The sequence below is a fragment of the Bemisia tabaci genome, chromosome 1 (genome assembly GCF_918797505.1).
Source record: "Bemisia tabaci chromosome 1, PGI_BMITA_v3".
Classification (NCBI taxonomy): Eukaryota; Metazoa; Arthropoda; class Insecta; order Hemiptera; family Aleyrodidae; genus Bemisia; species Bemisia tabaci.
Genome location: NC_092793.1, coordinates 36,121,470 through 36,149,170, shown reverse-complemented (window position 1 = coordinate 36,149,170; position 27,701 = coordinate 36,121,470). Strand labels below are relative to the sequence as shown.

Here is a 27,701-nt window from a genome sequence, read left to right as displayed (position 1 = left end):
ACTTACTTTTTATCCATTTCTCGCCAATTTTTAGCCCTGGAAGTCAAGATTTTATATATTTATTTATTTTTAAGATAGAAAGAAAAAAACACAGCATTTTCACTAATTTTCTGGAAAACTGGAACATGATAGATCAAAATCATGGTCACTCTTGAATTCAGCAAGAAGAAGTACAAAAGAAATTAAAAATTACAAGCATAACAAATTCCATCAATGGTCCTGATAAGAGGTTTTTCTCAAAATCGGCCTCCAGGCCACCGCATAAAATTGATCTGTTTTAAACTGCTTAGCTTCTACAATGACAAGAATTTTTTTACACTCTCGCGTCTGATGGGAATTCTTATTGCTTTTCTCACTGAAACCGAAAATGACCTCCATCTATCGATTTTCATGAGAATTAATATTTCTGACAAATGCCTATTCCAACTGCCAAAAAACTTGTTTAAAGAGAGAATTTAATCATCCAGAGACGAGATAGGTGACGAAAAAAAATTGAGGTCATTTGCAGCTTCGGTAGCAAAATCAAAATAAGTAGCCTCATCAGACACTTCAGAAAAAAAAATATCCCATCTTTTCAGGAGCAAAATAATTAGATTTGTTTTACAGTGGGCTGATTAAACTATTGGTATGGAGAAACCTTTTTGTCAGGAACAGGGGGTAAGATTTATTAAGCATGCAAATCATGTTGTTTGTGGCTGCTGAAACTGAAAATGACCTTGATTTTTTGGTATTGCAAAAGTTTTTCGGAAGATTGAATTTTCCCTAGAGAAATCGGGTTTTTGGAAAAATTTCAATTTTTTCGAAAACTGGTAGGTAATGAAGGAAAACCATGGTAATTTTTGGACCTACGGTTGAAACTACAATGGAGTCGCCCAATATGTTTTTTTTTCCTTCTTTTTTTAAAAAAATTGCAGACCTGAAGCTGCAGACATTGCATCACAATTTCACTACGTTTGTTGCACCCATTGAGACGACTCAAGAACTTAATAAAAAGAAAATTAGGAACCCTGACTGAACGTTATAACTTCCTGAAGAATCTGTTTCCAATTAAATGAGATTTGTTTTTTTTTTAAATATATAACTAGGATCAAGCAAAAATCAGAGGGATTTATCCTGTGCGTAAAACTGAAAGATTCCACTTTCCGATAAACTTTAAAAGACAAAAAAATGAGAATATTTTGAGTCCACCAGTTACCTCTCATGTGAAAGGACTTCAAAATCTTGGAAACAATTGATCATGATTCGGCAGCGATTCCATCTTCTTCATTTAAAACAGCATGGCACTGCACAATGAGGCTTGTGTTCTCATCTAGCGTATTACTAATACTTCCACCTGTTGAAGAAAGCTCTCTGAGATTAGCTCTTATTGACCTCAAGTCTTGCTTGATTCCTCCTACATGGTTGTTGTTGCTAGAAGTGATTTTTACCTTGGCAACACCAGCAATTTCTTCATGGTACTTGGAATCATTTTCGCTGACAGCACTAATAAAATTGAGCAAATTCTTTTCATAGGCAGCAACATCCTTGTCAAGGATGCGTGCTTGGAGGAATGCTGTTTGGGCCATTTTGTACCAGTCTGCAAGACACTCTGCGAGTTGCGTAACGGCAGGCTGACACTCTGAGTCAAGTAGTACTTTAATTCTTTTCCCCGTCTCTGCCACCTATTATAAAGCAAACAAGATTCTATAAAATTAATAGGATACAGGGCAAGCTATAAAATCGTAAACAGTAGAATAAGTACCTACCAAGACTTGAACCATTCTCTGGCTGCTCCTTCAGGCAAAAATTCAATAAGTAAATACAAAACATCAACTTTCATCAACTAATTTAATTGATACCTTTGGGTCCGTTTGCATCCACAGAAGTTTCCTTAGTGCTAAAAATACCATTTCCCTTTATCTTTTTTGTCTATCATTTTCTTATCAGCCAGCACTAGGATCAGGAGCATCTACTTTAGAAGAAAAAGCTGAGTTCTTGTGCAAAATTAAAAACAGCAAAAGCATGACTCGTTTTTCTTTTGGAAAAGAATATAAGAAGAAAGAATATTATGTATTGTTGACATGATGAGGTTGGCTCGGCTTTCACACTATATAAACAGGATGATTTGCAATGAGAAAAAGTTCTTCAATATTTTGGCCTCCCTGTCCCTTATCCTTAGAGCCTTGATAAGTTAGGCTTACTGAGCAAATTCACTGTAGGATAGGTGAAAATTACAATTTGAAAGTTTTATGTTTTCATCCAGATATCAAGGAACTTTTTCTCCTAGAAGGGCATAGCACAGTGTGGCATCCTGCGGGCACAAAAAAATGGAATTTTTTTTTCTTTATGCACAAATTAACTTGGTACTCATAAGAAGGAACCTTTTTCTGGCGAAGAATGATAAGTCATTTGAGCATTTTATTTGCAAATCACAAGGGATAAGCGTGAAAAGTTGAAGGAAAAATGCCGGCAATGAACTTCCCCATTAAAAATAAATAAAGAGAAAAGTTTGCACTTAAAAAGACTTTTCTCCAGAAATACGTAATCCCTTCTGAGATATTAACAGTTTCTCAGTCTTCAGGTATCACTTTTTGACTGTGTCACAGTAGTTTTCCATGTTGCTGATACTTTCATTGTTATAAGATGTTTAAGTTGGGTCGATCACGTTATGCTTTTACATTGTTAACGTAAGGCTGATTCGAGGTTGCCAACTTCAACTGGATTTTTTTCGAGAAATACACAAAATATTCTGAGGTATTCAAATTTTCTTATTTCTTAGGTATCCTACTTTGATTGTACCTAGGGATTTTGCTGTGTTGCTGCTACTTTCTTTTTCATAGGAACTTTAGATTTGAGTAGCAGGTGCATACGAAGGTTTTACATTGGTAGCATAGGGCTGATTCGAGGTTGCTAACTTACAGTGGAATTTTCTCAAGAAATACGCAAAACATTTTGAGATATTAACATTTTCTAATTCCTTGGGAATCCTACTTTGATAGTACCAAAGGATTTTCGTATGTCGTTGCTACTTTTTTCAATATTTAAATTTAAATGTTGGATTTTTAGCGTAAAATGCATCAATTTTAGAACGTGGCAACACGGTATGGGAATATGGGATTTCCCAAATTTTATTCGACAGCTATCAAAGTAAACGAATTGAGGGGAATACACTTCGGGCCGGTATTATGGGCTGCATTTATTCAACCGAAAAAAACTATTTTAGGAAACATGAGTTGTGATCGTCAGTTAGCAGTGTTCTTCATGCAAATCCAAAAATTAGTGTGCTCTTGATTCCTTTTAGTGTATAACAGGCACGTGTCTATTTAAAAATTTGTAGAGGAACTAACTGTAACTTTGCTCCTTCTATGATTAAGATTTCTTTGGTGCAATCCTCGGACAAATGCAAAATAAATATTTCGTAATTTCCCAACAAACTTCAATTTTCTTCATTAAAGGAACAAATTGAAATCTTGTAGCTTATTATATCTTATCCGTCGAATTCAAATTTTTTATTCTTGAGGAAGTTTTTTTTTGGCTGTCATTTTGCTTTTACAGTCATAATTTCAGCTCTAGAGAATTTTGAACTTCAGAATCGGATTCTACCGAAAAATTGTACAAGAGATTAGATTCTGAAAGCCTGGATCCATCAAATTCATATTTCTCGTTGTTTAGGAGGTCACTTTCGATGCCTAAATTTCAGTCCCAGAGAATTTTTAACTTTAGAATCGGATTTCGCAGCAAAAATTACATAAGAATCGATACCTCGGAGGTTTATGTCAGTAAAATTCATATTTTTCATTCCTGAGAAAATCATTTTGAGATTTTTTGGGCAGCTGGTTTTTGAAGCCCCAAATTTCAGCCCTAGAGCATTCTAGACCGCAGAATTGGATTTTACGAGAAAAATTACTTAGGAATTGATATCTCCAAAACCGATATCCGTAAAATTCAAGTTCTTAATTTTTGAAAGGGTCATTTTGAGGTTTTTTGGGCAGCCATTTTTTTTTGGGCGCCTAAGTTGCAGTCCTGGAGAATTTTGGTTTTAAGAGTCGGATTTTCCGGCAAAAATTGCTCTGAAATCGGTTTCTCAATGAACTATAACCCTTTTTTTCATCGGTGTGGCGATTTTTGTCCGCATCATCCACATGCTTGCAGCACTGTGCATAGTGGGGGGCGATCTTAGGATGAATCTGACAAAAGATCCATTCTTCCAGACCAAAAGATCAATGAGATTGAATCGATTCTGGGACTCTCATCTTTTGCCAGGATTAATACTTCTTCCACCAACCAACAATTTCGCACAGTTGAGATGAAAGTTCTAAGAAAGATAGCTGGTTTTACACTTTGGGATCAGCAGACCAGCGAGTCCATCAGGGATGCTCTTGGGGTGCAAGATCTAGCCAAGTGGACCAAAGTGAGGAGGAATATGTGGTCAGAGCACGTTGACCGAATGATGTAGAGAGACTAGCGAAAATTTGTATGATCGGACAACCCCTAGGGATAAGAATACCTGGACAACCGCCTAAAAGATGGGCATAAAGCTGGCTCTCTTCTCCTGAGGATGATTCAAGATTTATTGCTGTTTTTATTGATTTGACGAGTCCTTTATTTTTGGTGATTTTTAGATTTTTAATACTTAAAAAATTTATTATGCTCAATACTGGATGGCCTGACAAGCAGGGCTAGGCCCTGGTCGTTTGTGGAAGAAGAGGATGATACTTTTTCCTCCGGATCAAAACAAGAGAATCAATGCCTTTCCCGAATTTTAAGTGTTTTACGTAATCCACTAATTTGGCTCATAATTAGTTGGGAGGAAAAATAAGATTCACAGGAAAAACATAAATGAAAATACTAAGGTTTGTCTTTTTTTTTTCCTTTTTTGACATCAGGGATCGGATAGGATTGTCACATGATAATTTGGGCATACTTGATCAGCTAAATTTGAAATTTTCGATTGATAGGAAAAAGCAAGATTCTTAGATCCAGGTTTCAGAAACCTGATCTTTGGATTGAATCGGCTCTATCTGCAATTTAAATCAATTCTGAAGAGTCCATCCTCAGTCCAAGAAAAGTCGCCACTGAACAGCCCCACTAGTAGATGTTTTCCCAAAAATCTTAATTTTTTTTAGACTTCCGCTCCCCATTTCTCAATAATAGCGCATGTCACACTATCAAAATACTCTGTCAATATGTCATGGTCAAGTGCTGTAATTGGTCCAAGTCATCAAATAAGCCAATCACAACGCCTGACCTTGATATTTTGATGGAGTATTTTGGTAGTGTGACACAGGCTAATCCGAATTGCAGCTCTTGTCCCTCTTCAGACTTTTCAAGAAGAGATGAAGGGTTTGATCTAAAATTTTACTGTAAACTTTCTGGATAATTTCCTGTTTTCTTCTAGGTATTTTAAATTCAATATCCCAATTTTTTGCCAGAACAAATTTACACTTGTATGATTTCAAGAATCAAATAAATATATCCCATGAATTTTATCAACTGTTTTACTTTTGTAAGTGTCAAACTGCATGTGGTTAAAAAATGCTTGATGTACGTGGAATTTTGTGATCCATAACCGATTTTTTTCATATTTTCCTTATTTTTTGGATGACATCGAACCAGACATTTTCCGGTTTTTCCTGACAGTAGACACCCTCAGTAAGTTTCTTCAGGAAATTTTAATTTTATCTGGACCGAATTTCCATAAGCCCTTTGCTCCCTTCTGTGAGGCACCCTGCTGGCCCAATTAGGTAACCATTAAAGGAGCTTTCCGGAAAAGGACATTTTGCAATGAGGAACCACTATCTCTGGCTCTCCCATAAAAGCACCTATCTGCATAGAGAAACCAATAGCATGTATGTTGTTTCTAAAATAGGCTGGAAATAGTGGTTTCTTATTGCAAAATGTAATCCAAATCATATCTGCTATTTTTCTGGAAATTGCAGGAATGGATTATTCGTGTCAAAATGTATACATGCCCCGAGTACATGTGCCGAGCTTGATCAATCAATTTTTGGAGCCAACAGACCAAGCTGTGCGTACAGTTGGCTACAACTCTTTGCTTCACAAAGTATCTCATCTATCTACCTCTAAGTGCGACCGCTGCAATGTTGTGGAGAGGGCCTGCGGTCCTAACTGGCGGAAACGGAATACTTTGGACACCAAAGATTTTTTAAAAAATTTTTACCATACAGAGGAGATTAATAAACTTTTTTTGGTTTAGAAACTCGTTCAACTCTCAAAAGTCCAGCTTCAAAAGCCAAAATCTATAACCATTGGTCCATTTCTGGAAAAAGGGCACAAAACAGAACATTTTTGGAAAATTCCTAAATCAGCACTAAGAGAAATGTAAGTTTTACCAATGATTGTTATTCATTCTATTCTAGGATGTACGAACTTAGATCTGAGCGTCCAAGATTTGGTGTAAGTCACCATCAGTGGCCAGTAAGTAAAAATGAAAACTTCAAATACGTTTTCCTCACTGCGCGATTTTTTGTTAGGTGCCCCTTTTTCCGGAAAGCTCCTCAATTATTGTGATGTAGGTACTTCCACAGTATTGGAGCCTTCCAAGTGGTAGAACTGTGTTTTGGTGAAAAGCATATCAAAATTGACTCAAGATTTTCTTACCTTAATTTTTTCTAGGAGATGGAATTGTTCATCATTGAATGTTAAACTGCGTGTAGCACGATCTCTAAGCAGATGCTGCCAGGAGTCACGTAAACGCTCAACTAGGGTTTTGCATTTTGCTGGGGCTCTGGAAGCCGCTGGGCATGATATTGTCCGAGTTGCCGCTGACCACTCTCTTGTCAATGTACGCTCTGTTACAAAGCGCTGGTGTAGCTGCTGAATAGCAAGGGCTAGAGTTCCATTCAATTCCTTGCTGAGAACTCTCAATTCTTCCTGAAAAATTGATACAAGTACTTTGATTAAAAATATACCTTCGTAAGCAAGGTGCGTACTGAAAGTCATAATAACTGTTCTCCAAACTGATTTCAATACTGGTTTATTCCCTAATGAGCATTGGTTTTCTAACATGCTGATTGAAAACCTTGAACTTATACCTTTTGCTAAAACCATTATTTCTTTTGTCTTCTAATAACTAAGAGGCTTTTTTCCCATGATTACTACCTGGCCCAGCCCCTGTTCTTTGACACACTCACGCCCTCACCCTCACCCCCCCACACACACACACCCACACACCAACACACACACGCACGCACCCTCGCGTACACACACATACACTCACACATATGAATAATACTATCTGACTGCTGCGATGTGTATGAATTTACCTTACAAGCTTCCAGTCATTATTTTTGCATCTTCTGCAAACGTTTTGGCGCTTCATGGAGGTCATCTTCAGTACTGCTTCTTGATACTCACATACTAAAGAATTGATACAGCCCCGACGTTAAAACGGCATACAATTGTCCACGCAAAGAGTACTTAAAAACGTTAAAACTCCTAAAACTACATTACTTTAAAATAAAATCTTCCGCGCACATTAGAAACGGGAAAAACAGCGAGCTCGCTAACGCACGACGCGACGAACGCGGATGCCGATAACTGATCCCAGGCGTAAGGAGAGTAAACAGACCAACGGATTTCGCTTTGTCACGATGGACGATGGATGATAACGTTCCTTTGAAGGTGTTGCCACTTTTAGAAAATGGACTGGTAGGCCGCACTTAGAATGCCTCCATGAGGCGCCGAAACGTTTGCAAAAGACGCAAAAATAATGAAGCTTGTAAGGTAAATTCATATATATAACAATTTGTTATGACCGTCATTTTGTATAAATAGCCATGATGATAAGCTCGTTATGTGTGCTGTCACGCCCAGCTAGAGAGTGCCCCTGGACCCTCGGTTCCTTGCTTCGCAATGAACTTGCAACTCGCTCCGCAAGCCGCCCCTCATAGCTATTAACTTTCAAAATTAAAATAATGAAAAGACAACATCTTCGCCACTTCGGCCACAGCCGCCATCTTGGATTTTGGAATTTTGAAAATGGGACCAAGAATTCGAGTTTCTCGTCAAAAAATACCCTCTGCTACCGAGTTTCCGAAAAAATCGACGGAACAGGAGTCGAGATAGCATTTTAGACCACGGCCGCCATCTTTGATTTTTGGAATTTTGAAAATCTGACTGAAAATTCGAGTTTCCTGTCGAAAAATACCCCCCCGACACCGAGGTTCACAAAAATTTATAGAAGATAAAGGAGAAAGGAAAAAGAGAGGAAGTCGAAGAAACATACGATCAGATAGGCGAATGACCTATAGGATGGAACATAAACATACAGTTAAAAATAGAGGACAGTTTCGAGGAGATACTTAGGTGCAGGCAAGCTAATACTACGCACGAGTAAGAAACAAAGGGATGGAAAAGTTCGCGAGGGAGACACACAGTTGGAAGATCGAACGCGATCGAGACACGCGAAACAGGACACACGGTGGCGGCTGTGACGTCACGCGACACGATTCACCCTGTTCAGCACGCTGCACGTAAACGACCTAAAATCCCCAACGCATTACTATAGGAATAAACAACTTTTCCCTCTTGTGGGCGTCCTGGACAAATCGGAATACTTTCGATCAACTCCTCACTGCAGTAACGAAGTGTGTACCAAGCTACAAAGAAGAAGAAAACCCCTTCGGCCAATTTTTTCGAAGGAAGGGGGGAGGGCAGAGTAAGCCGGTACAGCAGCTATATAGATGCAGATGCAGTTTTTTTGAGAGATACGGGTCAGTAATATTATTCGTACGGATTTTCCCATACTAGCCAGAACCTCCTGTGAGGAGAGTTGGGTGTGGGTAAAGAAATCAGCCCCATTGTCAGCGCCACTACCGGTTCCATGCTGGTTAGCGATTATCAGGTGTGCATACTACGACACCAACACTGAAGGACTCGGCATTTCAACGCCAGAGATTGTATTGTTTTATTGTTACGGTGCCAAAACTTAGCATAAAAATTGCCGATCATTTCCTTGTAGATTTTTCAAAATGTTGAACCCCCCCCCCCCCCCCTTCATCTCATTCTACCTCATTTTCAGGACTTCGATGGGTCACTCAATAAAGTTTGAGGTAAAATTACAGTCTCCGATATGTAACCTGTCATGAGGTTTCCCTCCAAGGTTGACAGTCGTATCAAGATAAACCAAAAACACCCTAAAAAAGATAGATTTTACCACAATTCTGGAGCAAGATTAAGTATGGGAAGAAGATCTCTTTCTCTTACCACATACTTAAAATTTAACTTGCATTTGATTCTACTAGTCAAGAGCGTCTAGAGAAGCCTTGGCTTCAAGTGTCACTCACAATTTTCTTCTTGTTGACCTTCCGGGTATGAAGAGAGATAGAAGAATTGATTATAACACCTCCCTCCCCCTCTCCCTTATGAGTCACTCTTTTGAGAGCATTTTTTCACTGGGATGTTCTTCAATACCTATCATAGTTTAAAAGGCATTTGATAAAAACTGGTGCATGCCGCCCTTTTGCAGTAAAGCGGTCAAAAAGGGGGGGAAAATGTGAAAGCAATTGGCTCCCGAAGGTTTCTGAGCGTGGAGGGTCTACAAATCATTTTAGGACAAAATCTTGTTGGTAACCAGAAACTGCGTTTCAATTTATTTTTAAGATTAAGCAAACAGATTGAATGGGCCTGTTGCAAACTTTTGCTAGAGCAAAAAGAAGAGTTGTTTTCTACAGATAATGCCTCAAAAGGCACGATGAGCGCATCGGCAAAGTCTGAAATGCACTCATAACTTCACAATCTGTGTAAGAAATTTGCGTTTTTTTGAGCTCCCCGCTTCAAAAACGATACTACGGCACAGGTGAACATTTTGTTACAGGAGTCGCTCCATCGTCGGCAATATTCATCATGGCCGACGCTTGCTCAGTTCCGCGCGTAATTCGAGGAGAGTTCAAGGTCAATCAAGGCGGGCGAGGAAAATATGAACGTAAACACGCCGATTGTCATCTGCTCTAGTCCTGCTCATGTGTTATCTCGTCCCATCACACGTGTTTTGGCGGATTGGCGTCGGTCATGATGAGTATTGCCGACGGATGGAACGACTCCTCTAACAAAATGTTCACCTGTGCCGTAGTGTCGTTTTTGAAGCGGGAAGCTCAAAAAACCGCAAATTTCTTACGCAGATTGTGAAGTTATGAGTGCATTTTAGACTTTGCCAATGCGCTCATCGTGATTTTTGAAGCATTATCTATAGGAAACAACTCTTAGTTTTGCTCTAGCAAAAGTTTGCAACAAGCCCATTTGTTGGTGATTTTTTGCATGCTTACTATCTTAATTGAATGATCAACTCACAAACAAGTGCAAATTTTGTGGTAAGAGGCTAAGTAACAAAACAGCAATCATTTACTAAATTGAAAATGGTTCTCAAAAGAGGGCCTATGATACTTTAAGTGTGCTCGTTCCTCTAAGCAGTAGCCATCTGTACAAATGACAGCATACTAGAGATCATTACTACCTGCTTGTCCAGAAGAAAAACTCACCCATGGTTTTCATGGGCTGTTCTTCCAAGATGCTCTTCAATTGTTGTTCCATAACAGTTCACATCAATAATGATTGCCCTTGCAACGAAATTTTAATTTTTGAGGTCATCTCTTGGAGATTTATTTTAATAGGAAAAGAGAAAGAGAGTGATAACAAAGAGGTGAAGAGAAAAGTGAAAAAATGTAATACCTTGCAATCAGGAATGACAGCTTCGCTTTTTACACCCACCATACTGTGGATAGTATTGGTTGCTCTGGAAACAGCATCTACCAGGTGTTCAGTGCAATTCGTTATTTCTTTGAGACTATCACACTTTTGTACTAAACATTCCAACTCTTCACCAACAACTGCCGTGAATACCTTAACACTGTAGTGCGATAGCTGGCTGCACCTAGATAATTTCTCAACCCTCCTTTTGCAAACATGCCCCACACTGCATGCTGTTTTGGCAGAGCTGGCGTCATTTTCAACAGCAGTAAGGCTAAGGAAAGTTGGAAATTTCGGAATTCCACCTGCAATAAATAAATAAGCAGTATTACTGATTGAGCACATATTCTTCAGTATGCTTGGATTTTTAATACCTAATCCGTTAGATGGTTGTTTCCTCTTGATTCTTCAATTTCAATCTTGAAAGAATAGTACCTGAGCTAGTTTAGGTATAGAAAAGAAGACTTGGATACCTTGAAATTTATGAAAGGTAAAAAAAATAATACACATACAATTCTATTATTGGGTCCTTATTTCAACTGCTAATCAGCAAGCAAGGACGCTCTGCTGCTCCAAATTGCCATCAAAATCCACTCTCCCACAGATCATTAGGTAAATGACACTGCTAGGGGTAATAGAAAGGGGAGAGATTTCGTCTCCTGGATGGAACCCCACGCATGAATTTAAGAAAAAATGAATAAATAAAAAATAAATTCATTAAACATCACTTTGAGGCGGAGTGAGGAGTTACCAAAAACGAAAATGATTTGATCCAAGGAACAAAATGAGACAGGAGCCATAACATGCGCGAGCGTTTACTTTCCGCTCTGATAGATGAAAAGAAAATAAATGATTTGATTTGAGGAAGGAAGTGAGAGAAGAAAAATTTCCTTCGAAAAATACGATAATAATCGGCATTGTAAAAGCATTAGCAAGCGTCATAGACATGCTAAACTTTCAACATTTTCAAGGGAGGGCCAAACCTTCAACTGCCCTCCTCCCCCCCCCCCCCCATTACAACCCTTAGTCACTCTACCCTGTCAAGCCTCTCACTATGCCCAAGCAATGCGATTGTCTGCCACCAACCTTTCATTTAACATCCACGCTGCCTTCTTCTGAGAGGAATCCGATGAAACACTTCTTTGGGCAACTGACCATCCACCATCCTTGACACATGACCAATTGCATGGTTTTGATAATGTCCAAAATATCATTCTAAACCTCCATTATTTGACGCGATTTTTCACTGCGAACGGAATCTCCGCCTAAAACCCATTTCCATTGCCCTTAGGATTCCCTCAAAGCTCTTCTTAAACTGCCAGAACTCAGTGGGTCACATTCTCTTCCCAATGGCAATGTAAATATTTTCTTCATTTTCCTTCAGGAGTCCTCCTCAGGGAACCCTCCTTGGAATCTTGAAAGCTTTTCATTCCTAGCAAATTAATTGCAAAAAAAAATTACTGACTCATCAATCATCAGCATTGACATTATGAATAAAATATCTGCATTTTCCTTAATCAATAAGAGCATTCGATCAAATAGTGCATGCTTTGACTACTGGGAGTGAGTTGTTCTCGCTTAAACAACTCTGGGGTGCTAAAAAACCAGTAATGCATTTGGAAGGATAGAGAACATTAGAAATGCAAGTGGATTGATAAAAAAATTACTTTCAGGTTGCAGTGTGACATTATTGTTTTCAGTGCTAAATAGAAGGACAGGTCCATCTTCCTGTGTTGAGGGATACCCCCGACCCGGTGTTGTTTTCTCAACAACTTTCAGCAAATGAGTATCCTTAAGGAGCAGGATCTGGTTGTGAGCAGAAACGTCGGTTTGCTCTGTGATTAGAGTTTGCAATTCATCTGCAGTTTCATCTGGATGCAAATATATTCTGATGTTCTGCATTCGATTGATGTAATAAACGTGGATCAGTTTCCGCGACAGAGTGGTTTGCACCTCGGAAAAAAACTTATCAAAGCTCCATATTTTCTGGGAATCTACTTCAAGAAGACCTGAAAAACCAATCAGAAATGAAACTTTTAAACTTTGAAAATTTTAAAACACAAAACTTTGAGCAGTGCTTCCAATGGTTCTTTATACCTCACTGAGTACGTCGGGGAAAGTTTAAAATCGTAACTCATTAAGTGGAATTCCAAATTCCTTTGATCATACACATTTCTCCTTTTATTTTTTATTTTTTTCAACTTTTCTTTCTAATTTATACTGTCCTGGTAACTAATCTTGTTCAATTTGCTCATGTTCCAAATTCACTTCATTATAACATTTACCTGACAACTTCCCTTTTAGTGTATTTTCCAAAGAAAATATTAGTGTATATACCAAAGAAAATACACTATTGTATTCTCCCATGATGTCGGACCCAGACCCGAGACCTTGTGAAGAGCACCGATCACGGGTCGTAGATCACGAAAATATATGCCATTCGAATTCATAATATATATATATATATATAATAATATATATATATATATGGGTGGGTGGTTTTGTGTGATTTCCGCCTTTTTAAGATTTTTCGATTTTTGAGTAGTTATATCTTTCTTACGTTGAAAGATATTTTGACAAATTTTTTTGCATTTAGTAGAGACTCATTGGAACTACTGGTCTGCGAAAAAAAATTGAAATTTGAGGCGATAGATTTTTTGGGGTGGGGCTCGAAAGTGGGGGGAGGTCAAATCTTGTCCACTCGATAACTCGAGCGAAAATGAATATTTTGAGCTGAAATTTTTACGGGTGGTAGTTCTCCCCTAGGACTGGTTTGGTATTGAATTTGAGCTAAACCGGCCGAGCCGTTTAAAAATGGCGAGCTTTGAAAGTTTTAGGCGAGGGGTGCGCGGCATGAGGGGAGCCGGCCGGAGCAGGGCCGCACAGTGGGTGGGTCGGGGGAGAAAGTTTTTGGACAAGCTGATCGTCATACAGTGGGTCAGGGGGAAGAAGTTTTTGAACAAAATTTTCGTCGCACAGTGGGTCAGGGGCAGGAAGTTTTTGGACAAAATTTCCGTCGCACAGTGGATCAGGGGGAGGAAGTTTTTGGACAAAATTTTCGTCGCACAGTGGGTCAGGGGGAAGAAGTTTTGGAACAAGCCTTTCGTCGCTCAGTGGGTTAGGGAAAGGAAGATTTTGGACAAACTGCGCGTCGCACAGTGGTTCCTCCTTATGGGAAAAGTGGCGAAAACCTCATAACCATGAGTAAAATCAACAAATATGGATTTTAACCGTTGTGAATCTTCAAATGCCTGTATTAGATACAGACTATCACAAAAAATTAAAAATAGATTAGTTTTTGACCGGGGGTTAACCGTTGTGAATTTTCAAATACCTGTATTAGACACACACTATCACAAAAAATTAAAAATAGATTAGTTTTTGACCGGGGGGGGGGGGGGGAAGGGGCGTTGATAATAAATCCCAATGTTATAGGTAATACGAGGGTGAATTCAAAAATGAAAACTTCGCGGTATTATGAAGTTTTCTGTGACCAAAATACACTAAACCCCTCAATTTTACACTTTAATGTATGGTAATTTATGTGACCCTAAACTTATTATTCACCTTTAATACATTTTAAACTATTAGAAAAAACACAAAGATTAAATGCACAGGTAATTAATTCTTGAATACCCAACTTTCGGTGCTTGAGAAAAGTTGTGCGTGTGTTGTTGTTTTTAGATATTTATTATCACTGATGTTGGTGTTGTTATTGTTGTTTGTATTAAGAATAAAATATACGTATGGCAGCCGAATATACACTAAATCTTTGCAGACGAGGCTGATGAAAAGAAGATAGGCTATTACCCCGGGAGCAGTTACTCTCAGTCGCTTTTTACTGCCCGGGTCAATTCAGAGATAGTACTGCTGATGCTGCTGCTGTTTTTTTATTTTATTTTATTATTCACTTGTAAATAAGGCAGACTGTCCAAAGGCTATTTAAAATGCGGATGGGGAGGGGGGGGGGCCAAACCAGAGCCCTGTTAGCCACTCTGATGTTAAAAAGTATTATACCGTTTCCCATACGTGGATTGGAAGGGAACTAATCACGGACGTATTGGGGGTTGGGCGAAAATTGGAAAACTTTTTATCTTTTTTCATTTGTCGCTTCAATGAAAAAATGGAACTGAATTCTTTGGCATAAACAAACAACCAGCGAGGAGGGGGCTGGAGGCAGCCACAGACCGAGCAGCGTAGATTAGCGTAAGACATACCAGCGCGGAGCGACGGGGATGCGCGAGAACCATAAGAAACTGTGTTTCTTGCCGTGTAATTTTACTATTCTAATCTCTGTAATTTTGTAAAAGACTCAAGGAGGGTACCTTCGACCCCCCCCCCCCCCCCCGAAAATACTGTAACTATTTTACATGATTTTCAAATGTCTTCTTATACCGATAATTCTGTAGGTATAGATTTCGAAATTCAGTGAATGATTCGTGGTAAGGTTTCAACTTCTGTAATTTATAAAAAGAGTAAAATAGGGTAGGTAGAACGTTTTCACGACAGTTAGCAAACAACTCTGATCCTCAAAAAATGCTTGTATTTATTGGCAGGCTTAATAATTTTTTAAAGAAACTACCTAGCGAAACCGGCCACAGCGGTGCTGCGCGCGAACTGTCTCAAAAACTGTGTTTTCTTCGCGCCCTTGATAACTTTCAACCCCTGTAACTTCTAAACAGGGCTAAAAAGGGTTGAAATATTTTCAGCGCAGTTACTACATACCTTTGGCTCTCTGAAAATGCCTGTAATCTTTTAACATCCCTTGACAGATTTTTTAAAAGTCTTCCTAGGCCGATTATTCTGGAGGGATTTTTAAATTTGAAGAATATCTGGTTTTATCCCCGTCATTCAAGATTTTTGCCTTTTCTTTTTAAACTACCCCAAGAAATCACTTCTATAAGAACTAGAGATGACAGGTTTTAAAGCATTTACTCTAAAAAATTGATTTAGATTTAAATAGGATCAGCTGAATTTTGCGTAAAAATGCCTATTTTAAGGAATATTTTCTACAAGATAAAAATTCTGATTTTAGCGTGCTGTAGCAATCTTATAAATGAGTGACAGTAAAAGATACTATTGACTTGTGTTAGTGTGAACCCTTAAGTGTTGGAAAATAACATTTTTTATGAAAAAAAAGGTTCTTGGGAAAATGGGGTTTTTGCCGCTAAAAAACCACTGTGCGTCGCACTGTGGGTCAGGTGAAGAAAGTTTTTGGAAGAACTGTTCGTAGCACAGCGGCCCAAGGAAAGGAAATATGTGGAAAAAAACTATCGATTACACAATGACTTACAGACCCACAAATCCCACTTCGGGAAATACATTTCCTTCCCGCAGTGGATGCGCGGGGCACTTAAAAAGAAGGAAAACTAGATGTGCAGACGACCTTGAAAAGACGCGCGCTGCGCGCGTCCTGGGGGGGCTTGGGGGGGGGGGGGCGAAGCCCCACATAAAACCGGCGCAGAGCGAAGCGGAGCGCCGGTTTTTTTCTTCTGGAAATTAGATACCTAGTAGACGATTCAGTTTATTTTTGAAAGCTTTAATCTCTAAAGCTCCCTATTTAGCATATCAAATTCTACGTAACCCTTTGAGCCATTATACAAGGGACGTACGACAACGACTGAGTCTGCCAATTTATGAATAAAAAATAATACCTATATATAACACAAATAGGTACAGCAAGTGATGAGGTATGTGTGAAGTCACAGACAAGGTGATGAGGTGTCTGTTTAGGAATCTCGGACCAAGAGGATTACATTTTGCAATAAGGAACCACCATTTCTGGCCAATTTTAGAAACAACATACATGCCATTGGTGTTCCTATGCAGATATGTGCTTTTATGGGAGAGCCAGGGATAGTGGCTCCCGCTCCATATTGCAAAATGTAATCCAAGTAATGAGTAAGGAAAAGTAAGACTGAGTAAAAATGATCAGTACTATGTCACCTGTGGTAGTGCTTTATGTTTATGGAGTAAGATCTTCAAGGCCTCAGAATTGCAAAAGCGACGATGGGTACACAATAAAATTGAGTTTTAGCAATCGAGAAAATACTTGTACACATTTTTTAAGACTTACTTGCGCGGAGATATTTAAAAATTATATAATCAAAGAGTAGTTTACGAGATATTTTTGCATTGATTCAGAAATGACCCTGACAATGGTGGGACAACGAAAACCATTTCAACAGCTTGAAATTGAGAAGGAACAGAACAAAAGAAAGGTAACATGAATACCATGTTACTGCCATTGATGAAATTGTACACATTTTTCTCGCTTTTTTGCCCCCCCCCCCCCACACACACACACACAACAAGTATATTTTCATAATTAAATTGATTTTGATGACTGGAATTACAATCCACAGATCTTAATGATAGGCATAACTTAGTATAGTCGATCATTTATTTGGAGGTAGTTCATAATGTGTAATTTCAACTTAAACATAGCCAATAGATACCTTAGGTATAAGAAAGTAGTTGTGGCAATTGTATAACATTATGGATGTAATAAAAAAAAAAAGAGAAAAATAATTTCTCTTCTAAAGGAAAATGAAATTTCTTCACGAACTTCCCAAAAAATAAATCTATGACTACACCTGCTAATACTGGTGTGACTAGTTTCTTGAGTCCATAACTGAGCTGACAATTTTCTGGTAACTCCCGACTCCAATCAATTGATCCTTTTTCTGTTGTTTGTGTACCTGGAACATAATACAGATATTTGAAGAATTGAAATTGTTCCAACTTAGAAGTTTGGATTTAACATTTCTGATTATTAATTCAAGATTTCACCCAAAAAAATAAGCTCACACCTATCTGGTTTTGAAGGTTACATTTCCTTTGCAAAGTCTAAGATTTTTGACTAGGCTCATTCCCTGATTTTCAGGAGCTCATTCCTTGATGAGAAACCAAAATTTTTTCCCACTTTCCCGGGATTTTCTGCGGAAAAAGAATGTAACTCTCCAGAGTTTCATAGATGAATATCGATTTTAATTAATCTTTTAGCCATTTCTTTAGCGCACATTCAAAATTCTAATTCTGATAGCGTTCCTGATGTATATTATCTGGTCAATGAAAGCTCCTCCATTCTTTAGATGATTTGAAGCTTCAAATGTATCAGATTAGACCGCCTTTGGAAACGAAGTGATCCCTAAGCCGTAGAGGAAGAGATTCCCGGCTTCTGGAAGAGATTTCCTGATTTTTCCCTTTAAATTTTCATTCCTTGATGAATCCCGGTTTTTCCTGTTCTAGACACCATGCTTTACTTCCAACAATTGAGTGATAATTTATGTAAAGCATACCAACTGGCAAAGAAATAAAATCAAGTGGTAAATCCAAATGACAATATAATGTTCTAATCTTAGTAATTGATGGTTTTGGCCAGGTAGGCGACAGAGAGAGCATCTAGCCAAGGGGGGTAGAGGGCATTTGTGAAGAGATGGAGAGATGCCAGCTTCCAGAGGATCTCTACCATGACAGATTTCTGTGGAGAGTAGGCGTCGCAGAGCGCCCTTGCGCGCCGTAAAAGCGGCTTATACATACACATGGTTTTAGAACTATTTCAGAAGTAAAAGGCCACAAGTAGTGCAGGGTTAGGGATTTTCTGCGGAAATGTGTGTTGAAAGAGGAGTCTTGTTTTCATAATTTGGATGCACGCAAAGGGAACATCTTGAATTGAACAAACATCAAAATCGAAAATAAAAAGTCAAGTACCTATGAAATTTCAAGAAGAAAATTAAATAGGGTCTCCTCAAAAACTATGAATTTCCATTTTACCAACTTTGAGTTTTTTTATGAGGCAGTTGGTCATGCAAATTTCTTTCGGATCCTAAATGTTGTGTTTCTTAAATTGAAGGTGATAATATTTGTACTGTCAATTACTTAGAAGTATTCCCAACCTGATATGACACCAGAAGCTTTCTTAGTTGTGATGTAGTACATGGTCTCCTTATTCCTCCTTCCTCCGAAAGGTCGGAAAGGCAGATTTCCTGTTGCAACATGGTAGAGCGTGACACCGATAGACCAGAGATCAACAGTGGCCCCAAATGTTTTCCCAACCGGTTTCCGCAAAACTGCTCTTTCATACATATCCGGATGCAGATATTCCTCAGTGCCATAGAGGGACATAAATTGCTGATCCTCTTCCAATTCTCTAGCTGCTCCAAAATCAGTAAGCTTATACACAGTTCTGCCATCATCACAGATAAATTTCATGATATTTCCAGGCTTGAGATCCCTGTGGACAAGGTTATTGTCTCGCAGATGTTTCATCCCTGCAGTCAAGTGCTCCAAGACTAACAGAAATTCCTCTTCTTGAAGACCATAAGTGTTTTCAGGGTCATCTAGGATATTAAATAAGCTACCACCTGTACATAACTCCATAACAATGACCTTGCCTTTATGGTCCGACTGTTCTTCTTCGATCGCCAGCAGTTTGACAATGTTTTCATGCTTCACTTTCTTCAACACTTCAAACTCTCGCATCTGAACATCTTGAGGTCTCATGTGACTGAGCTGGTTGAATGTTTTCACAGCAACAGGCTCACCATTGTGTTTGTTGACACCTTGGTACACAGCACCTGTGGCGCCTTTCCCTAAAACACTAGTGGTGCACCAAACATAGTTCAAAGAACCTTTGAGGAAGGACATGTTAACTCAATATTTCACATTCCAGTAAAAGTAATGAAGGCTCCACATTGAGCAACAAGAAATTAACGAGGAAACTCCTGTAACCTTTTTAAAACGTTTTGAAGTCGCTTTCTACTAAACTGAGGATGTACATACTTGAATTCATGAATTCGTCATGGTCAAAAGCGTCGGGAAAATCGAAAATTACATTGCTGGATACATGGAAGAAAACGGTACGTAGAGGTTCACAAACATAAAAATAATAGAATACGACTGCACCGAACACAAATGCGGCGACTCACTTGTTCATTATTCTGACGCAAGAGTGAAGGAAAATCAAAAGGATTCGGAAATAGAACGTACTGTTTCGCTAAATACTAACCATACCCAATGCAGAACTGGCAAAACATAACCACAAACAAATCAGCTACGATCAGAGAGAGTGAACAGATTGGCCCAGATATTCCGGACCACATTTCACCAAAAACTGCTGTTTGTCAAACCGCCGTCAACACCTACCAAGCGGCGAGTAGGCCTTCGGCCATGCTGGGCAATCTTCGTAGCCAATCAGGTTGCCGCTCGCCGCCCGTAATCTCGAAGAAGGTTCGGCTCCTACAACACCCTACACTTTTCGAATTTTGGATTTTGGCATTCGGCCTGATTCTCTTTTCCTCTTTTCCGTAATTAATAACAATAAAAAATTCATTTAATCATTACTTAGCGGCACCTTGTCCAATTTGTGCCTAGCGCCTCTACAACTTTGCAAATTTGGACGTTACCTTTTGAACATTTCATCCCTTCCCTTTGAAATTACTTTGAATAAGAACACTTCACATATCACACGGGACTTTTATCTGCATATTTACTTGGCTTTATTCGCAAAGGATCTTTTAAGAAGTAAATTCTTTCGATAACTTATTGGGGATGGTCAAGTCACCAATTAGAGCCCGTCATTCCATGCCATTATTATTACAGGACTATAGGTTTCTTACCTATAATTTGATGGGCACCGTGAGAAAAATAGATAACCGTATTTGATCCGTGCCTTAAAAAATGAACTGCTGGTGGCAGAACCATCTTGGTGATGTTCATTAGGAATTTTAGACTTTATTCTATTTTTTCAGCAGATGAACCTTACATGGTAACTTGTAAAGTTTTGCCTCATTTTCCTTGAGTTCTACTTAGTTTGATGCCAAAACACAAGAAAATTCATGGAGAAACGTGCCTTAAAGGTGATAGTTCCCCCTCATACTTACTATCAGAGTTCCAACGGAAAAAATCTTGTTGTCATAGGTAAATACGGTTTCCATTGCTTCTTCAGCTGTTAATAGACAACTATGCGGGTTTGCTGGAGAATTTGGTGACTGCTAGGATTGTTAATTAGTATCTCCGAAGCCTGGTTGTTATAGCTAAACTTAAAGCATTGGCTTCAACGCATCGCAAAACCAGAACCTTGGAGAGACCAGTGAACATCCATGAGAAAGTGAGTGAGGAGCAAGGTACCTAGCATTGTACATCCGTCTGGTTTTCACAACTACCGTTCCTAGGGATTTAGGATTCAGATTCGCACATCAACCAGTAAGCTTTTCTCCCAACCATCTTGATATAGAGGCAGCTATGCAAGGCGCAGCCAGGTAGTCCAATGCTCAAGCCACTTAATCAACACAAATATTATCCTAACTTACAACAAAATGACTTGTTTCTTCTCTAACAATGGAACCGGAAAATGTTACTTTGAATGCGCGAGAAACTTCTTTGGTCGAGATGAAGAAACGTAAATGAAGAAATGAGTCCGGAACATCTCGACCAGGTACAGGCCGCTTTGTTTACATTAGGAGTCTGGAGTATCTCGCCGCAATTTCACTTGAAATCACCATGAACAGATCAACGGGGTGACTGATATTTGATTTTACGAAAGGGATAAATGTTAGACGCGGACGAAAGTTCTTTTGTCGAGGTGAAGAAACGCTAACGCTGAGAAATTGAGTCTGGAACATCTCGAGGAAGTCCGCTCTGGGTCTGGGTACGCTTTGTTTGGGAATACTGCATTACCTCCAACGGCATTACCTCCACAAGACTCCCCTGCGATATATCGAATCGATTGTGGCAATGTGACCCAAGAGGGGTTGCGGCCAAAAGCCGACAGAGAGCGCTGAAACTCATACAATGTTGCCAGTCTGTGGTTTATGATGTGTTGCTTGTTAAACGAAATGAAGGCGCGAAACCAATCAGCAAATGCCCGTTCTTCTCAACAAGCCAGTTGTACGGTGGATTAATCGCAATGAAAATTGAAGGCGATACATTGTTCAAAACAAATAGTTTTCTCGACTGACCCCTTTAGTCCACATAACTCTGCCGAAACGACCCCGAACTGTGTTGCTTTTCTTGTGTGAGTCGCTTTGTTGATCTTTAGTTTGATTTTCTCGGACCGATAATGGCCCAGCCCATATATGAAGGATATCAATGAAATGAAGCGACATTTGGACTCTCTTAATAAATGTTCAACGATACTACAGAACATGAATGATCGGATGGAAATGCCGAGATTGTGGCAGTTGGTCGATATCAGTCCGTCGACAGCAAAATATATTCCCCTGCTCTCTGCTCTCATCAGCCGGTAAAAAAACGGTGACGTTACGTCCCCCTGCGGTTTTGGGCGTTGGTCGCAGAGATGTTAAACTTCATGAGTTTTTATCATGACGTGGTCGAACTGGCATGCGATCATGCGATACATCGCATCGATTAAGTCCAAAATCTCTGTAACAGAGGCGTGCGAAGGGGGGCCGCCCCCCCCCCCCCCCCCCAGATTTGAAATAGTCTCATTTGCCCCCCCCCCCCCCCCCTAGAAATTCTGGATGGTGTAAAAACACCTTCTTTGATGCACGAATAACTTGTTAAATGCAACAATTTGAAAGTATTTTAACCTGTAACTGCATAAAATTGGGTAACTTGGTATAAAAATTGTAGGAAGATTAGCGCCACGGATACCTGTAGAGATGCGCTCAAATAGAGTTATTTCAAAAATATTCCCCCTTCCGATGGTGGGGGGGGGGGGGAGATAGCGAGTAGTGCGGGAAATGATCGATATTTATCCCCCCCCCTCAAAAAAATAAAAATAATTTCAAAGATCCCGGAAATTCTCATACTAAACTTAATAAATTGAGAATGTCTGTCCTTGAAACTGGATAGTTTCAAAACTTTAATCGGCCGCCATTTTGAAATGATGTTAGACAGATTTGATCTTCCAGTATGCGCAATAAGCCCCTTTTATGCCAATTCTAACCATATGGACCGAAAAAACTATATTTGAAAATGCTGACCCCCCCCCCCCCCGCACCGTGACTCATTTTTCTTCAATAAGAATTCTCCCTTACTGCAATGAACTATACGGAAATACACTGTACTTGGGTTTTTTTTTTAAATGTTAACCCCCTCCCACCCCCTCCAAAAAAAAAACACGTGCACCAAAAAATAAAAATCCGCATCACCAAATAAGTGCTGAATAAGAACTAAAGAAAGCAAGCTGTGTTCAGATGCGTAAATTTTTTGCGCTCGGCTTGTTTTTTCTTCCTTACTAATGATTTATCGCCTTTAAAAGTGTTTTTTTTCCGATTCCTCGTGAAAAATAGTGCATATTCGTCGACCCGGATGGGCTTTTAAACAATTAAAAACACCCCCGTTCGTCAGATAAAATTGAAAATGTTCATTGCTAGAATTTAAGTATCAGAGGATTTCCCGCTAAAAAATCCCCGCGATCTCAGTGTAGCCAACCTCATTAAAATATTACATCCATTGAATCTCTAAATTTTCACTTTATCTACGACTAAGGGCTTACTAAGATCGACTTTTATTAATCAGCTGAAGATTTTTGGCATAAACTTGTTGTTTCTTTGTAGAATTAAGTGATGAGCTGATGAGCTCGGCAAATCGTATGGTGCACATCTGATTTGGAAGGTTGGGAAAGCAAAAATAACAGTGGAGCCAAATTGGAGGTAGTGGGCTACAGATAGATTTTGTAATTTCAACACAAATGGCATGTACTTACTGCGATTACAGTGAGACATGTCAGTAATAAAGTTAAATTTACATTAGTTATGTCTAAAGTTGACTTATTACCTCTCAAAGAGCTTTTAAAGGAATTACCATATGGCAACAGCGAAACGAGAAAACATCGCGTTACTCGTAGCTTACTAAATACTAACTTCATGCTGGCTGGCCCGAAACTCAGTGTTTATAATTATCTGGGCATTACTTTTTTGTTGTGATAATTTAAAATCAATTTTTCAACTCTTCCTCGTTTATGGTCCTTATTTATACCCACTTTGAAGGAAATCTAAGCTTCTTCATTCTTATGAAGAATCGATAAGTGCACTTAGAAACTGCAACTAGTTTCGCAACGACAATTCGAAATTCTTCTGAAAAGACGGGCATTTCATGCAGTTTCTGATGGTAAGCAAGTATTCTTTTAATCAAGTATCTCAAGTTCAACATGAACATAATAATAGGAATCTGATGTTTTGCACATTGTAAGTAGATACTCCCTCTGGCAGTAGTCGAAGTACCTATGCGCAGTGCAAAGACCATGATCCCCACTAGATGATACAGTGTTCTGATTCTGTAACTTATTGCAAGCCCTGGAATTGTACAGGCTATGGTGCAATGTGGCATACATCTTGATGCCACAATAGTCCTCAACAGAAATCCAAAAAGAATGCCTGTGGCTGCACCAACACATGCTCAACGCTTTTTTGCAAGCTTGAAACTGCGTAATGGCTGGTACAACCTGCTTAGAAGTCCAACCTTAAGTTGACCATACATTGATTTTTAAGTTTAGATGGTAGTTATTTTTATAACAGTTAAAAATCAGTTGGCAGTAAACATAAAGTAGTACTCTAACCAGCCTGTGGCAGATTTCACCTAGATGAAAGAGACCTGAAATTTGTGATCATACCTGGTGCATGGTGCACACACTGTAGTGCATTTTCCAGATTACTATGGTGATCTTGAGCGTGATGCACAGATCTGTGGCACATCGCGCCATAGTCTGGTGATTTACCAATTTTGTCAAACGTTCAGCCTCAATGATTATGAATATTATGTGGAAAATGCCCATCTGCGAATTTTGGGTTCAATTATAGATTATCTGGAGTGAATTTCCTGAACCCTCACTCCCTAACTCTATCACCTCTACTGCTACGCTCATGCCCTACCCCTCCTCCATTCAATGAATCTCTCATTAAGTTCCTGAAAATGCTCTGTAGCCCAAATCGACGGTGTAAGTCCGCAATCACATATATTGTTTGCGGTGTCTGGAAATCTCCGGCTCTATGAAATTTTTTGAAAGGAGAACAAATGGACATCATTCCTTGAAGTTTATGCTGATTTTTCTTCCCACTGAGAAGAAAAATCTCGGCAGTTTTAAAGAATTGCCTTTGACTAGTGTTCTTTTTAAAAAATAAAGTATGACAGGAAGTCTGCGATGTCGCAAACCGAGTTATGTGATTGCCGACTCACACTGTCGAAATACTTCGAGTGTGATCGAGTAAATGTAGGTTTACATGAATCCAATTGTAGTAGATACAATGAGATTGTCCTGACAATAAATTACATGGTTTAAATATTGACTAAGTCACAGATAAGATCATAAAAAGCTGAAGGGATTGCTCCTAGAAGCTGAGGTTGGGCTCTCAATTTTCACTATGCTTACCAGTGGTACTTATCGGTCAATTGTCAAACATTAGGTTTCAATTATTTTAAGTAGAAAAATTCTGTGACGGGACTTTCATTTAGGAAAATGAATTGAATATTAAAAATAGAAACGCAAGAAAAAATTCAAATACAGAAATTTACCTATCATACTTAACAACAAATTTATTCTTTATTTAGCATGACTTAAAAATCCAGCAGTCACTTATTTTTGCCTCGTGTATGCCCTCTATCTGTAGTTCTCAATGTTATGGATGTTTATTTTTTTGGTCACTCACTTCATTCTGTATCCAACATGCCAAGGTGTAACATTTCAAACGATGGAAGCTATTTTGCAATTTCTTATAATTATTTGTTCAATGAGGAAATAATCACTAATGCCTGTTTTTTTATTCTTTTTTTCTAGAACTTCTTTACGAAGTGCTTGGTTTGCTGGGATCCTCATGGAAAAATGAAAGCTACTAGCACTCTGTGATTCAACTGATTTTTCCGCATTAGATCAGTTATTAACAGAGATTTAGCAGCAAAATCACATCATCAAGTTCTTGAAAATCTACCTTAAAATTTATTGAAAGATTGACAGAAAAACAATGCACTGCATCATAAAAGTGCAATCTCCTGGAAGGCATTTGTTTCAAAGAAATAGCATGTAGGATTTTTTTTTATTATTATTACTTTCTTCCAAAAGTACAAAGACCAGAAATAACTTTGAATGAGCTTATTAACTTTCCTATGAATTGAAAGGGAAGAAATTGGAAGTGTTGGGAATCCTGTGAAGTGCGATTCTGAAAGTGTTTTTAAAATTTAGGACGATTGGAATTGAAATATCTTACCTCTTCAGGAGAACTAGACACAGTGAATGTTGAGTTGCTGCAAACTGTTTTTTTCTTGCATGAAGTTTTTAGAAGAAATAGACCAGGCTGTTGAGTAGAAACTCCAAGGAATGGAAAATGTCGTTCAGAATTTTATGATGACTTTGAAAGAATCTAACTTTATGAAAAATCAGCAATTTAATTTGCGGGGGAATGAAACTCAGTTTCAAATTTTTTGGTGCGGGGCTGTGAAACAATTTTATTTCATTCCTGCAGGGGATTGCAAAAATTTGGTTTCATTGCCCCGCACTAATTTTTTAGTTGCATTGCCCCGCGCAACAGCAACAGGCTGAGTTTCACGGGGCAATAAACTGCGGGGCATTGCTGTGATACCATATCTTAATTTTTTCAAAAACTGCATTTATGCGCCTTGTCCTCCAAGCTCCTCATTTGGAACAAGTCGGACAGTTTGTAAGTACAAAACTGTTAAATGAGCAATTTAATTTTTTCGGTGGATATTCCCATGCATTTAAACTTAGGTACTTTTTACGGGTTGGTTCCGCAGCCTGTAACAATAATCACGCCGACGATTTGCAAGTTCAACTAACAATGTTTTTTTTCCAACGAAGTTTATCTCATAAAAAATTCAAAATTGAATTTTCATTTTTTTTTGTTGGTTCATAAGCAGCCTCATTCATTCGCATAAGTTTCATAAGTTTTACGTGAAAATGCCACAATATCCCCCTTGAAATTTTCCGTCACTCGGCGGAGCTCTTATATATGCCGAGCGATACCTAATTTATTAACCAACTATTCCTATTTTTTCCCCAAATTTTACGAGAATCGCTGATTTTTTTCCGTATGTAAGAAATCAACTTTCAAAAAAACCTCTAATCAGGCTGCAATGATGGTATAGTTCTTAGGGGTTCTATTCGGGAGAGTTTACCTCTAACTACTCTTACTCTATGCTGCTATCTCTTCTATCTCTGTGTAAAAGTAAAAGAAGAAAGTGAGGTTGGCCGGCCAGGTTGGCCTAGTGGTCAGCGCGTCTGACTCTAGGCCAATAGGTCCCGGGTTCGGATCCCGGTGGTGGCGACAAATTTTCATGGAACTGACGAGTGGATCTGCAGAAACAGATTCCACTCGGCCTTAATCCCTGAAAATTTGAAAGCCTGGAGCATGGATGTGCCTAAATCCTATGATGTCTAAGGACAATAAATACTGTCTATCGATGGCTGTAGGTTCCAACGGAATATAAGCCACTAAACCAGCAAAAAAAAAAAAAAAGAAAGTGAGGTTATGTTTACTTGATGTTTACAGTTTACTGGAACATCTGAAAGGATTCTAAAAAAGGTAGATCATTGTCTGACCTCTGACAATGCAGAATTGGTCTATTTGTCAGAAAACTTGCGCTCTAAGATGTGCTGATAGGTGAAAGGCTGGTAGGTACATGACTTACTTTAAGCCAGACTTGACAAACCTTCATACAAATGTACTTCTCCTTCGATGCTTGGGCGGACTATCGACGTGCTTTTCCACAACATTGTCGAACATTAATTAATGGAGCCCATTAATTGTTTAAACAACAAGAGTTGTGGAAGAGCATGGTGACATCCTGGATGAACTAGGTAACTGATCAAGCTACAGTCAAGTCAAGCACATCATGAAATCTAATAGCTCAGAGAGAAAACTGGATTGTTTCATAGCCGCAAGAGAGATGCTGTGTTCTTCAGCTGCAAAATATTATTTTGCGTACATTGAAGTAGAGAAATTCCAACCGGAGAGAACTTAGGTATGATTAGACTTTCCACAGGGGGCAGACTTAGCAAGCGATCTGCATAGCTAGGGAACACGGCAGCCTTGTGATTT

General features: G+C 38.9%; 1 protein-coding gene and 1 long non-coding RNA gene across 2 annotated transcripts; one reads left to right on the top strand and one right to left on the bottom strand.

The window, feature by feature from the left end:
* Nucleotides 1-43: 43 nt before the first annotated feature.
* Nucleotides 44-19,749, bottom strand: IKKepsilon (I-kappaB kinase epsilon). The gene is made up of 6 exons (XM_072300481.1): nt 18,585-19,749; nt 17,283-17,387; nt 12,354-12,695; nt 10,669-10,991; nt 6,601-6,873; nt 44-1,661 (listed from the first exon to the last, which is right to left on the bottom strand). The coding sequence occupies exons 1-6, from the start codon at nt 19,333-19,335 to the stop codon at nt 1,236-1,238; spliced, it is 2,220 nt and encodes a 739-aa protein (XP_072156582.1). The 5' UTR covers nt 19,336-19,749; the 3' UTR covers nt 44-1,235.
* A 3,897-nt stretch (nt 19,750-23,646) lies between these two features.
* LOC140224613 (uncharacterized) lies at nt 23,647-27,701 on the top strand. The gene is made up of 3 exons (XR_011899894.1): nt 23,647-23,763; nt 25,427-26,846; nt 27,129-27,701. It is a non-coding gene; the product is annotated as an uncharacterized lncRNA (long non-coding RNA).